Source organism: Miniopterus natalensis, chromosome 11 (assembly GCF_054644295.1).
Source record: "Miniopterus natalensis isolate mMinNat1 chromosome 11, mMinNat1.hap1, whole genome shotgun sequence".
In the NCBI taxonomy this organism is placed as follows: Eukaryota; Metazoa; Chordata; class Mammalia; order Chiroptera; family Miniopteridae; genus Miniopterus; species Miniopterus natalensis.
The window spans coordinates 48,961,207-48,974,312 of NC_142091.1; the positions used below are offsets into that span (position 1 = coordinate 48,961,207).

At 42.7% G+C, this 13,106-nt stretch overlaps 1 protein-coding gene across 1 annotated transcript in view; it reads left to right on the forward strand.

Annotated features, from left to right (window-relative positions):
• Nucleotides 1-428: 428 nt before the first annotated feature.
• Nucleotides 429-13,106, forward strand: part of PDE3B (phosphodiesterase 3B) — a 105,072-nt gene continuing 92,394 nt past the window's right edge. The window contains exon 1 of the mRNA XM_087821749.1: nt 429-1,469. Within this exon, the coding sequence (XP_087677875.1) occupies nt 489-1,469 (981 nt within the window). The 5' untranslated portion in view covers nt 429-488. The remainder of the gene's footprint in view (nt 1,470-13,106) is intronic.

The following is a 13,106-nucleotide window of genomic DNA, read 5'->3' on the forward strand; positions in this document are numbered from 1 at the left end:
ACACTAAGTCGGGGGGTCCCCGGCCCGCGGCCGGCGGCGGGGCTGGCAAGCCGCAGCTGGACGGGGCGCTGGCGCGCGCGGGCGGCGAGCGGCGGGCGGGGCGCGCGCCCAGCCGGGGCAGCCGCGGGGGAGGAGCGCCCGCCCGCCCGCCCGCCCGCCGCTCGCGCGCCCAACGGACCAGGCTGAGGCCGTGAGTTAACTGTTGCAGCCGCGGGAGTTGGGAGGCGGCTCCAAGTCTCCGGTCCCAAGCGGCGGCTGAGGGAAAAGGAGAAGCCCCTTCCGCCCCTCTCCAGGGCCAGCATGTCACGGACCCCGCCGCCTCTCCGCCCGAGCGGCGGGGACCCCGGGCCGCGGCGGCCGGAGCAGCCCTGACGCGCTACGGAGCCGGGGGGCGCCCCGAGCGCGGGGCCAGGGGGTGAGGGAGCGCCAGCGGCCCCTGCGGTCCGAGTTGGGCGTGCTGAGCCCCGCGGCCACCCCCGGTCCCGGCCATGAGGAGGGACGAGCGAGACGCCAAAGCCATGCGGTACCCGCAGCCGCCGGACGGGGCCGGCTCGCCCCCCGAGAGTCTGAGGAACGGCTACGTGAAGAGCTGCGTGAGCCCCCTGAGGCAGGACCCTCCGCGCGGCTTCTTCTTCCACCTCTGCCGCTTCTGCAACGTGGAGCTGCTGCTGCCGCCGCCGGCCTCCCCCCAGCAGCCGCGGCGCGGCTCCCCCTTCCCCGGGGCGCGCCTCGCGCTGGGCGCCCTGGCCGCCTTTGTCCTCGCCCTGCTGCTCGGCTCGGGGCCCGCGGGCTGGGCTGCCGGCGCCGGGCGCCTGCGGACCCTGCTGCTCGCCTGCTCGCTCAGCCTCAGCCCCCTCTTCAGCATCGCCTGTGCCTTCTTCTTCCTCACCTGCTTCCTGACCCGGGCCAAGCGGGGCCCCAGCCCCGGCCGGGGCGGCGGCGGCGGCTCCTGGTGGCTGCTGGCGCTGCCCGCCTGCTGTTACCTGGGGGACTTCTTGGTGTGGCAGTGGTGGTCCGGGCCCCGGGGGGACGGGGCCGCGGGGGCCGCGGCCCCGCACACGCCCCCGGCGGCGGCGGGCAGGTTGTTCCTGGTGCTGAGCTGCGTGGGCTCGCTGACGCTCGCGCGCCGGCTGCGGCTCCGCCACAGCATCCTGCTGCTGCTCTTCTCCAGCCTCGTCTGGTGGGTCCGCTGCACCGGCCTCGGCTCGCTGCCCTCCGCCCTCCGGCCGCTGCTGTCCTGCCTGGCCGGGGGCGCCGGCTGCCTGTTAGCCCTGGGCTTGGATCGCTTCTTTCAAATCAGGGAAGCTTCCCATCACCCTCGGCCGTCCGGGGCCGCGGAAGAGAAGGTGCCTGTGGTCAGACCCCGCAGGAGGTCCAGCTGCGTGTCGTTCGGGGAAACCTCGGCCACTTACCAGGGCAGCTGCAAAATGTTCAGGAGACCGTCGTTGCCTTGCATTTCCAGGGAACAGGTACGTTAGCACCGAGCAAGGCTCGCTGAGGGAGCGAGTGCGGGTTTCACCACTTGGGTTCCTGAGTCGAATATTCGCGTTTGAAAGCATGTTAACTTGCGGGGACGCGGGGGGGGGGGGGGGGGGGGAGAAGTTTTGCTCTGGAAAGAAAGAAATATAAAGGTACCTTTTGTGAAATAGCAGACTAATTATATTGCACTTAAAAGACGTTGTTTATGCGGTGGATGAGTTCTCAGGAGAATGGATTATTTGTGGCTTAACAGATGGACTGCTCCCGCTCTGGCGTGCTCTGATGGACATCTTTTGGGTGCCGTTTATCTGTGGCTGTTATAATGGTGATATCTCCCCAAAGGTTACATACAGCCGTTAGAACGAGTGAATGGACAGTGAATGGTTTTGTTATTATTATCATTTTTTTTAATATTCGAGAGAAAGAATTTTTGAGGTCTTAGGAACATTGATGAACTTTGGGACTGAGACTTGTTAGTGTAGATGAAAAGACTTGGAAATAATTTTTAGGAGATTCTCCACCCCCAACCCAGATGCCAGCGGTATAGGCTAATATTATCTTTTACAGACTAAGTCATGGTGGTGTGTATTTGTTGCATAATGAAGAGAATGTTGTAACCATTTAACCTTTAAACTTATGCCTGGAAAGATGCCAAAAGCATTTCCAGTTGTGTGTGTGTGTTTTTCCCCCTGTAGGTTTTCGTGTTTCTGTTTTTCAAAAGGAATTGAAACCATCGTCAGGGAACGAAGTTCTGTCTTTATATAGCCTTGGGAAATCTTACCTGTTCTACATCACCAAGAAGCTCAACAAGTATAGCTGCTATTTACTGAGCATTTACTAGGTGCAAAATGCTGTACGTGTTTTCTTAAATACTCACAAGAACCCTGTGTGGTGGTGACATTACCTCAACTCAGAGATGAGCAATATGAGTTTTTTAGAGATTACCCCACTTCACACATCTCCTAAAGTGGCGGTGCTGGGATTTGAACCTAGATTTTTCAGTTTTCATTGTCACGTTTTAAGCAACTAAAAGGCTGAGTTGTAGAGGTTTTATGAAGGAGAGTCGGAGTTTATGCCATTGGTTTTCAGACTTTTTGATTGGTGATAGGTTTTACACTGGGACCCACTATATTTGAAACAAAACTAGCTTATTCTTACTGCACCTTATGTTCTCTTCTCTTCAAAATAATCGACAAACCACTACATTGATTTTATGACATGTTTAACACTGACTGTAGTGTTGCAGTGAGGCCACACTTTGCTTCTTGAAAAGTTTTTTCAGAGGCCGCTTTTGTGGCCTGTAGTCATTTGGTGAAATACTTCAACAAAATTGTTCAAAAATGTTATGCCTTTTGTTTTCTCATTTCACTGCCAGTGATAATAGACAGTGCTTAGAAAAATGTGTATCAGAAGAAAAGTTGTTGTGAGATTAAAGTAATATCAGCTGTTTTCTTAGAACGATGCAGCATTTAACGGTTGACTATATGAATAGGTAGCATTTTTAACACTGGAAAAGTGTTTTAACATAGTTTCATCACATTTGTAGATAATTTTCCTGAATTTGACAGCATTACAGTTTAACATATTTTAATTGTAATCTGTTGGTGTAGTCAGTTGTGGCTGTTCTCTTGTAAATTGAAAATTCCTAGTTTTCTTATTCCTAGTCTGGTGCTTTTTCCATCACAGCAACCTTTTTCAACCTTTAACTAAGAGCAGTGTTGTTATTCTAGGTAGCTTCGTTTATTATTTGTATTAGAAGCAAATACAGTTTGTGCTTTTAAAAAGGGCATATTATCTTATTGCCGAGAACTCTTAATTCACATTCCACTATGAACAGGAACATTTTTGGGGTCTTAAGCATATGTTCAGAGTTTAAGGGTTCATACATTGTTACTTAATGTTTGGTGTCATAAAATAATACTATTTTGGCATTACTAAAATTTACTACATATTTTTAATTTAATAGAGATTGTAATATGAATTTTTACTTACACTTGTTCCTGAAGTTTAACAGTGAGTCTCTGGTTTTGTTTGCATGTATATTATTATATTAAAGAAATGAAGAGGAAGCCAGTGCTTTTATGGAAGTAGAAGATCAAGAGACTTTCTAATTTTCCAAGTGCTAAATTTTGTATGTGACAAGCGTAAAGTCACTTCTTTGTTTCAGAAAGTGAAGGCAGACAGAAAGATACTGAGTGGAACCTGATATAGGGGGACATGTCCTGGATTCTTAGGTTGAGGGTGGAGGGTAAGGTCTTGGCTGTACTGTGTAATCTTGGAAAAGTCAGTGAATCTCTGAGTCTCAGTATCCTGTCAAATCAGCGATCCCAATAGATGAATTCCATTATAACCTTCCAGTTCTAAATTCACTTCTTTTAGTTAGTTGATACTTTTTTGTGAGGTATAAATAAAAGTATAAATAAAACATCACAAGTTAGTAGTTCCTGAAGTTTCACTTAAATGTTGAATGTTGATATGGCTAACTTATATTTCCCAAGGTGTAATGATTGGAAAAGATGAGGAAATATTCTGCATTTTTCGAATAGAGAATTTAAAAAATTAAATGTGAATTCATTTTTGGATTGATAACAAAATTATTATACTTTTTTTCCTTCAGACTTTTATAAACATCTTTGACAAACAATTAAAACATATCAATCTAAATATTTTTAATTGAGAGTAGATTTAGAATAATTTTTAACTTTAGGGGTGTTATGTTGGGTACCATGTTGAAAAATAATGACATATGTTTGTAAAACATTTGATTTTTCACAATTAGATTTATAGTAGTTGATGTAAATGCTATATATATATATATATATATATGTCAATTCTTAGCTAAGGCTTTTTTGTTGTTGTCACCAAGCATTTAGAGATTTAAAGTTTAAATCTAGTTACTGCTGACTGGATTCTGCCTTGATGGGTTAATGGGAAGACACACTTAAGGTTGTAGTCTTATTTGCCAGGAGTCAGCTAAAAGGACTGGAGTTTAAAAAAAAAAAAAAATTATTTGTCTACATAGACTCTTGGACCAGAATTTAACAAACTACATTTCAAAGCCATTTTATTTGTATATTCTACAATGAAGTTTTCAGCCAGATAATGTTGTTTTTGATAGACTAGGTAAATACGAGGTTTTGAAAGTCATAAGTTAGTGTGTGAGATATTTTTCTATACCTAAAATGCTAAGTGCTTTCTAAATGGTTAGGTAAATATTTTAAAATTCTGTGGCCTTTAAGCCCATAAATATTATGTAAAGTGTTAATTTTATTTGAAAAAGATACACACATGTAGTATGAAGGCATTTAAAAAAAGATTTTAAAGTTGAAGTGATTATTTAGCCCCTTAAGGAATTTGCAAGGCATACCTCACTATGAATTTAAGAATACTGTGGTGTTTGTGAAATTTATTTTGTGGCTGTGTCTCATTCTAATTCCATGTTACTATTTTGTGGTAAAATATCAGCGTACATAATAATTTTATGCTCTATTTTGTAAATATTGTATGTACTTTGCCATGGAGTTATTGTTCAAAAATACAGATTTGATCAAAACGTTTGCTTTGTTTTAAAAACCTCTTACGGTTTTTCATTGTCCACAGGATAAAGTGGACAATGACCTTGAACCTTGCTTGCAAAATCATTTATAACCTGCTCTTAGCTTTTTTGTTTGTTTTGTTTTTTTAAAAAAAGCCACCTTGGACTTAAGGACACTCCCTCCTCCCATCCATCCTTGACTCTAGCTATTTGAGGACTGCTTATTGTTATTGACCTGTAGATTTTGTCCTTTTGCTATTACTATTCACACTTTTTGAAATCTTTAAGGAACAAAGTAGATTAAGAAGTCTTTAGACAGTATACAGTGATACTCAAATTAATGAATAAACTGAGAACAAAACTCCAATTTAGCAGAGTTGGCCGTTTTTTAAAATAAAAATTGACAACATGTGATCGTGATAGATTTTCGTTGTATCTCATGAAATAGTAACATCTCCATAGTTTGTTTTGCTACACTGAGTGGAAAGTAAATAGGGCCAACCATAAGGAAAACTGTAAAGTTTATGTTCATTGTCCTCAGACTTTTTATCCACCTCAGTGGTAGGCCTTTCTCTGATTCTTTTTTTCTTGATTCTTTTTTTCTTTCCTTTTGCAGTTACCAAGTCAGCCTGTTTCTCTAGCACATCCTCCTGCCTTCCTATACCCCAATCAAAACAGGAAGAATCTATACTTGCTGAAAACGTTTATTTCAACCTAAATGTGTTTATATAGATATAGAAGAGAGAGATTCAATGTTTATCTAATTGAAATATGCTTATTTTATAGACAGGAAAGAAAATAAACTCCAGAGATAAAAATATTGTCCCTAAGTTATGCCATGAGATATTTGGGATACAGGAACTAACTAAAACCAAGCTAGGTCATGGTTTTCCAAGGCTGTAATTAATATTGCCAGTTATCTGATAAATTACATTCCTGGTTAAAGGGGTTCTGGGTAAAGGTGGGAAAGAGAGGGGTAATAGAGAGAGGTAGGAGGGTTTCTTGAAATCACATAGTTCATAATGACCTTGAAGATATACTTGGTCCCTGATGTAGTTATTTCAGTGAGACTTGTCAGGATGCAGCTGGCGTCAAGCTCAAGTGCCTTCAGAGGCCAGCCGCATAACACATTTATGTCGTATGCTGAAGGAGGTGGGGAGGGTAAGAAGAATGGAAGTCAACTGACTATTGCCTACTTTGCCTAAGAACATTCAATTTAAACAAAACCAATGGAACAACTGTGTTAGCCAAGCAAAACTTTAGAAGACCTGGGTTCTGTCCGTGGGTAGTTCCTGACAGTTTATAATATTGGGTTGGTGTTCACCTTATTACTTAAAAGCTGATCCATATTTAAGTGATTATTAGAAGGCTGTTCTTAGAACTTGAGGCAGGGGAGTGTATTTTCCACTCTCTTTTTCTTTATGACCTAGAACTTTTCTTCCTGCATTGAATTACCCTAGCAGGTCTCTCATCTTTGTAGATTTTTCCTCCTCTGTCAGCTAGAGTACATAGTTTGGCTACTTCTCCCTTACATTTCAAAAAACATGCATTCAGCATAGTTTAAGTTTATTTAGTTAGCATTTAAATTTTAAACGAGAAATTTCACACAGAAAAGACTGTACCCACATACATATTTATGTTGTTTAAGGGAGAAAATACAAAAGGAAGAGAGAGTCAGGTACTCACCACTCATTTCCTGTGATGTTCCCTGGGTAACCTTTTTTTGCATCCTTTCTCTCTGCCCCAGAGTCTACACATCTATCCTAATTTTTTTTCCCTTGTTCATTCCTGTGCTTGTTTTTATAATTATAACCCCCACGAATGTATTCCTCAATAATCTAAATAATATGTTAGCATTGCCTGCTTTTGAACTTTCATAGAATCATGTTGTGTGAATTACTCTGTAACCGTTTTTCCTTGACTTTTTCTGAGATTTATTGATGTTGATATGGATAATTGTAGTTCATTTTTCTTTTTAAAATTTATCTTTATTATTGAAAGTATTAAAGATATCCCCCATTTTCCTCATTGATCCCCTACCCCCTGCACCCCCCCCCCCAGGCCTTCACCACACTGTTGTCAGTGTCCATGGGTTATGCATATATGCATATAAGTTCTTTGATTAATCTCTCCCCACCCACTCCCCCACTCCCTCCTTCCCTCTGAGATTCATCAGTCTGTTCCATGCTTGTATGTCTCTAGATCTATTTTGTTCTTCAGTCTATTTTGTTTATTAGATTCCACATATGAGTGAGATCATAGAAAACTGAATCAGGAAGAATCAGAAAACCTGAATAGGCTAATAACTACCGATTAAATAGAAGCAGTAATAATAAAACTCCCAGCAAACAAAAGCCCTCGTCCGGATAGCTTCACAGGGGAGCTTTCTAATTCTTAAGTTGTAGGGTTAGATAGTTTACTACAAATTTTTCTTGCTTTTTGAAGTAGGCCTGCAGTGCTATGAACTTCCCTCTTAGGACTGCTTTTGCTGTGTCCCATAGATTTTGGGTTGTTGTGTGATCATTTTCATTTGTTTCCAGGAAATTTTTTATTTCTTTCTTGATCTTATTGGTAACCCATTCATTGTTTAACAGCATGTTATTTAGCCTCCGTGTGTTTGAATGTTTTTGAGTGTTTTTACTGTAGTTGATTTCTGATTTCATGCCCTTGTGATCTGAATGAGATGCTTGATATGATTTCAGTCTTCTTGAACTTGTAGAGACTGGTTTTGTGTCCTAACATGTGGTCTATCTTTGAGAATGACCATGTGCACTTGAGAGGAATGTATAGTCTGCAGCTTAGCTTTGGGGTGAAATGTTCTGTAAATATCAATTAAATCCATCTGATCTAGGGTGCCATTTAGTCACTGTTTCTATGTTGACTTTTTGTCTGGAAGGTCTATCTAGTGAAGTTAGGGAAGTTTTCTGCCATTATTTCTTCAAACAGGTTCTTTAACCCTTGCTTACTTTTGACCTCCTCTGGCACAGCTATGATGCGAATATTGTTATGTTTCATGTTGTCCCACAGCTCCCTTAGACTGTCCTCCTTTTTTAATTGTTTTTTCTTTTTGGATCTCTGATTGAGTGATTTTTTTCTACCCTGTCTTCTAATTCACTAATCTGATCCTCAGCTTCCTCTAATCTGCTGTTTATTCCTTCCAATGTATTCTTTATTTCTGCTGTGTCATTTTTCATTTTCTTCATAGTTTCCATATCTTTTTTCATGCTGTTGAGCATCCATACAATCAGTGTTCTGAACTCTGTATCTGATAGATTGCTTATCTCCATTTCATTTAGCTCTTTTTCTGGAGACTTCTCTTGATCTTTCTTTTGGGGCTTGTTTTTGTGTCTCCCCATTTTGGCTGCCTGTTTGGGTTTGTTTGTATGTATTAGGTAGGCCCGCTAGGACTCTCAGTCTTTTTGGATGGTCTCTGGTGCAGGCTAATGTCAGACGCTGTTTGTGACTGGCCTTGAGTACCCTGTTTGGAGCTATCAACAACCCACTGCTTGAGGTCCCCTCTGTTGGGGCTGGGTGCATTTGTCAGGACCAAGATGCACACCAGATTCTGCTTTTCCAAGGCCTGGATCCAGAAGCAGATCAGGCAAAGACTCAAAGCACACTGAAGTCTGCCTCTGCCTGCAGGCTGATTAATCTGATTCTCTTAATGAGCCTCAGGCTGTAGAAATTCCACGGGGTAGGGCAAGAGGTTTTCCCATAGGGTGGGGCAATTGCTTCCCCCTCAGGCAAAAACTGCTCGGAAGGTAAATGTCTGCCTCTGCAGTATGGGGGAATGACTCGGCATAGGAATCTAGAGTGGTGCCCTCTGAGCTCTATCTCCAGAGCCCATAACCTTAGATTCTCAGTCCACTCTGCCCTCCCTCTGCTGGAGCCCAAGGTGAATGGCTGCACATGAAACTTTGTGTGTTGTCTCTAAGAGCGTACCTGCATTTCCAGCTGTCTCTCCCTGCCAGACAGAAACCCAGTGGCTTCTCACAGCCAGATGTTATGTGGGCACCTTTCTCAGTTCTGTTGCTTTTGGCTGGAAAGCCCAGCCTGGGATTTAGGCCCCAGAGTCCTCAGTGGGAACCTCCCACTGGACCTTCAGCTGGTCCAAATATCCCTCTGGACCTTCAGCTGTTGCCTGTGGGAGCCCAGCCAGTCCTCTCGCACCTCCTCGCTTCCTACCAGTCTCTATGTGGTCTCTGCTTTCCCTCCTTGGTTATAAGGGTGCTCCCCAGCTCATCTTAAGTTGCAGTTAATTATTTAGGATGGTTTTTCTATATTTTAATTGTAATTCCAGTTTGGTCCCGGGAGAATGTCAGTGTAGCTTCCACTCAATCCCCCGCCATGTTTAATCTCATACCTGTAGTTCATTTTTCAGTGTGGTGTAGTATTTCATGGTGTGACCATAGTAAAATTTATTTATCTATTCCACTGTTCATGGACCTTTGATGGTTTGCTGTTATGTAAAACGATGCTATAAAAATTCTTGTAAATGTTTCCTGGTGCATGTGTGCATCCAAAAGTAGAATTGCTGAGTTGCAAGGTATGTTCATATTCAACTTCACTATGTGTCATAGTCAGAATAACAGCATTACAAAGATGTCCATGTTCTAATCCCAGGAATTTGTGAATGTTACCTAATTGGCAAAGGGGGCTTTGCATATAAGATTTTTAAGGACCTTGAGATGGGGAGATTATCCAGGATTATCTGAGTGGACCCAAAGTAATCACAATCTTATGGGTGACATTCTTATGAAAGCTCTCATGTAGGTGACTAATTGCTTTTCTGTTGCTGCTTTTAAGATTCTTTAATCTTTGCAATTTTAATTATGATGTGTCTTGATGTGGGCCTTTTTAGTTCATCTTGTTTGGGACTCTGTGCTTCCTGGACTTGTGTGTCTTTTTCCGTTACCAGGTTAGGGAAGTTTTCTGTCATTATTTCTTCAAATTGGTTTTAGATACCTGGCTCTCTCTTGTCTTCTTCTGGTACCCCTGTGATGAGGATGTTGTTATGCTTCACGTTGTCCCAAAGGTCCCTTAAACTATCCTAATTCTTTTTCATTCTTTTTTTGTTGCTGCTGCTCTGATTGGGCATGTGTTTGTTTGTTTTTACCGTGTCTTCCAAATTGCTGATTTGATCCTTTGCTTCCAAATTGCTGATTTGATCCTCTGCTTCATCCAACCTACTTTTTATTCCTTTCAGTGTATTCTTGATGTCAGAAATGGTATTCTTCATTTCTGACTGGTTCTTTTTCATGGTTTCTGTGTTCTTCATGCTGTAAGTTTTTTGAGCATCTTTATAACTGTTAATTTGAACTCTGTATCTGATAAATTGTTTGCCTCTATTTCATTTAGCTCTTTTTCTGGAGAATTCTCCTGTTCTTTTATTTGGGGCCTGTTTCTTTGTCTCCCCATTTTGGCTGTGTCTTTGTGTTGGTTTCTATGTATTAGATAGATCTGCTGTGACTCTCAGTCTTCATGTGGTGGCCATATGTAGTAGGTGTCCTATGGGACCCAGTGGTGCAGTGTCCTTGATCACCTGAGCTGGGTGTTCTAAGACTGTCTCTTGTATGAGTTAAGTGAGCCCTCCTGTTGTAATTGAGTCTTGATTGCTATAGGCCCATTTGTGTGTGGGATCAACCCTCTGGCTGGCTCACTGTGAAGCTCAACCCAGACCACAGTGTGCAAGCTGCTTGCTGATGATGACCACACGAAGTGGAATTTGCCTCAGCAGGGTTTCGTGCCTGCTGAGATCTCCCTTTGGGTATGCTATTTATGAAGCTTATTGGATCCTGCTCTGATGTCTGAAGGTGGCCACTGGATGTGTTGGTTCTGGGTCACTTGGGAGGGACTTTGGTGCAAGCCAATGTCAGATGCTATCTGTACCTGGCTGTTGGCTACCTGTTTGGAGCTACAAGCAATCCACAGCTTGTGGCTGCCTATGATGGGCTGGGTGTGCGGGAGGTACCAACCTGTGCCATCAAGGCCAGCTTTTACCAGCATCTCGCCTGGAGGCAGGTCAGCAAAAGTCCCAAGGCACCCCGAAGAGATACCCCTCCATGTGCCTGTCCTGCCAGCTGCCTGTTAGGCTCAGTCACCGAAAGAGCCTCTGGTGGAGTTGAGATGATGGGGCTAGTGGATCACTCGTGAGGGAGAAGTGGTATTCAGGCTTCAGCAAAGGTGGTGGGTGTGGTCCCCACCCTAGAGCTGCACAGCTTAGTCTATCCCAGATTTCCCCTGAACTTGGCAGTGCGGAGCTACTACGAGTTGGGCAAGGGGTGCCTTTGAAACCAGAGCCAGAGTCCAGAGGGTGGGTCTGCTGGAAGCCAGAAAGGTGGTTCTAGCAGATCTCCTGTGCTGGGGAAGCATCAGTCAGGCTCACGGGAAAGTTGGGGTGAATGGCCCCTGCCTCAAAGCCACATAACTCAGTCACTGATACCCACTAAGTCTGCCGAGACTTCTACCACCTCGCCAAGGCAGCTGACTCCTCAGCAGGTCCTAAAATACACAAGGTGAGGTGAGAGGGAGTCTAGAGGGTGGGGCAATTGCTTTCCCCCAAGTTGATGACACACAGAGGGGCATGCTCCACCCAGGAAAGATGGTAACTGCAGTACTGAAGAATGACTCAGCACAGGAATCCTGGCGGCTGTCCCTCCAGTGTCCTCCCAAGAGCCACAAACCCCCGACTCTTCTCAGGTGACTCTAGTCTGCTCCTCCCTCCTTCTGCTGAAGCCTACGGTGAGTGGCTATGAACAAAATTTTTTGTGTTGGCCCTTTAAGAGAGTGCCTATGCCTCCATCAGATTCTAATTCAAAAGAATATATGCACCCCTATGTTCTTTGCAGCTTTATTTACAATAGCCAAGATTTGGAACTAGCCCAAGTGCCCATCAGTAGTTGAGTGGATAAAAAAGCTGTGGTACATTTATACAATGGAATACTACTTGGCTGTCAAAAGAAAGAAATCTTGCCTTTTGTGACAGCATGGATGGTCCTAAAGAATATTATGCTCAGTGAAATAAGCCAGTCAGAGAAAGACAAATACCATATGGTTTCATCATATGTGGAATCTAATGAACAAGTAAACTAACAACGACAAGAAACACCCTTGTAGAATCAATTTTGGTAGAATGGACATTATTATGTTAGTCTTCCAGTCTACGAACATGCAATATTCTTCATTTATTTAGGTCTCCTTTGATTTTCTTCATCAGTGTTTTGTAATTTTCAGCATACAAATCCTGTACACCTTTTGTTAGATTTACATATACATATTTCATTTATTGGGACTATTGTAAATTATATATTTTTTAGATTTTGGTTTCTAATTGTTCCTTGCTAGTATATAGAAATATGATTGTTTTGTGTGTGTGACCTTGTTAAATTTACTTATTAATTATATGAATATTTTTGTAGAGTCCTTGAGATTTTCTTATGTAAACAATACTGTTGTCTATGAAGAGGGACAGTTTTATTTCTTCCTTTCCTAGTGCTTCCAGAACCATGCTGAATAAGAGTCGTGAGAGTCAACATCTTTTCCTTGTTCCCAATCTAGTGGGGAAGCATTTCATCTTTCACCATTAAGTATGATGTTTGCTGTAGCTTTCTTATAGATGTGTATTAGGTTAGGGAAGCTCCTTTCTATTCTTATTTTGCTGAGAGTTCATTGTTGTCAAATGCTTTTTCTGTATCAAGTGATATGATCATATGTGTCTTTTTTTTCTTTTAGGCTGTTAATGCAGTGGATTACATTGATTGATTTTTTTAATATTGAACCAGCTTTGCATTGCTGGGATAAGTTGCATTTGGTTGTGATGTGTGTTCTTCTTATATATTGCTGGATTTGATTTCTTAATATTTTGTTGAGGACTTTTGCACCTGTGTTCACGAGGGAGATAGGTGTGTAGTTTTCTTTTTGTACTTTTTTTGTCTGATTTTTGGTATCAGGGTAATGGTGGCCTCCAGATGAGTTGGGAAGTGTCCCTTCTTCTGTTTTCAGAAGAGAATATTATAGAATTGATTTTATTTATTCTTTAAATGTTTAATAGAATTCACTAGAAAAAATTTTTTTTCTTTGGAAAGTTTTAAAC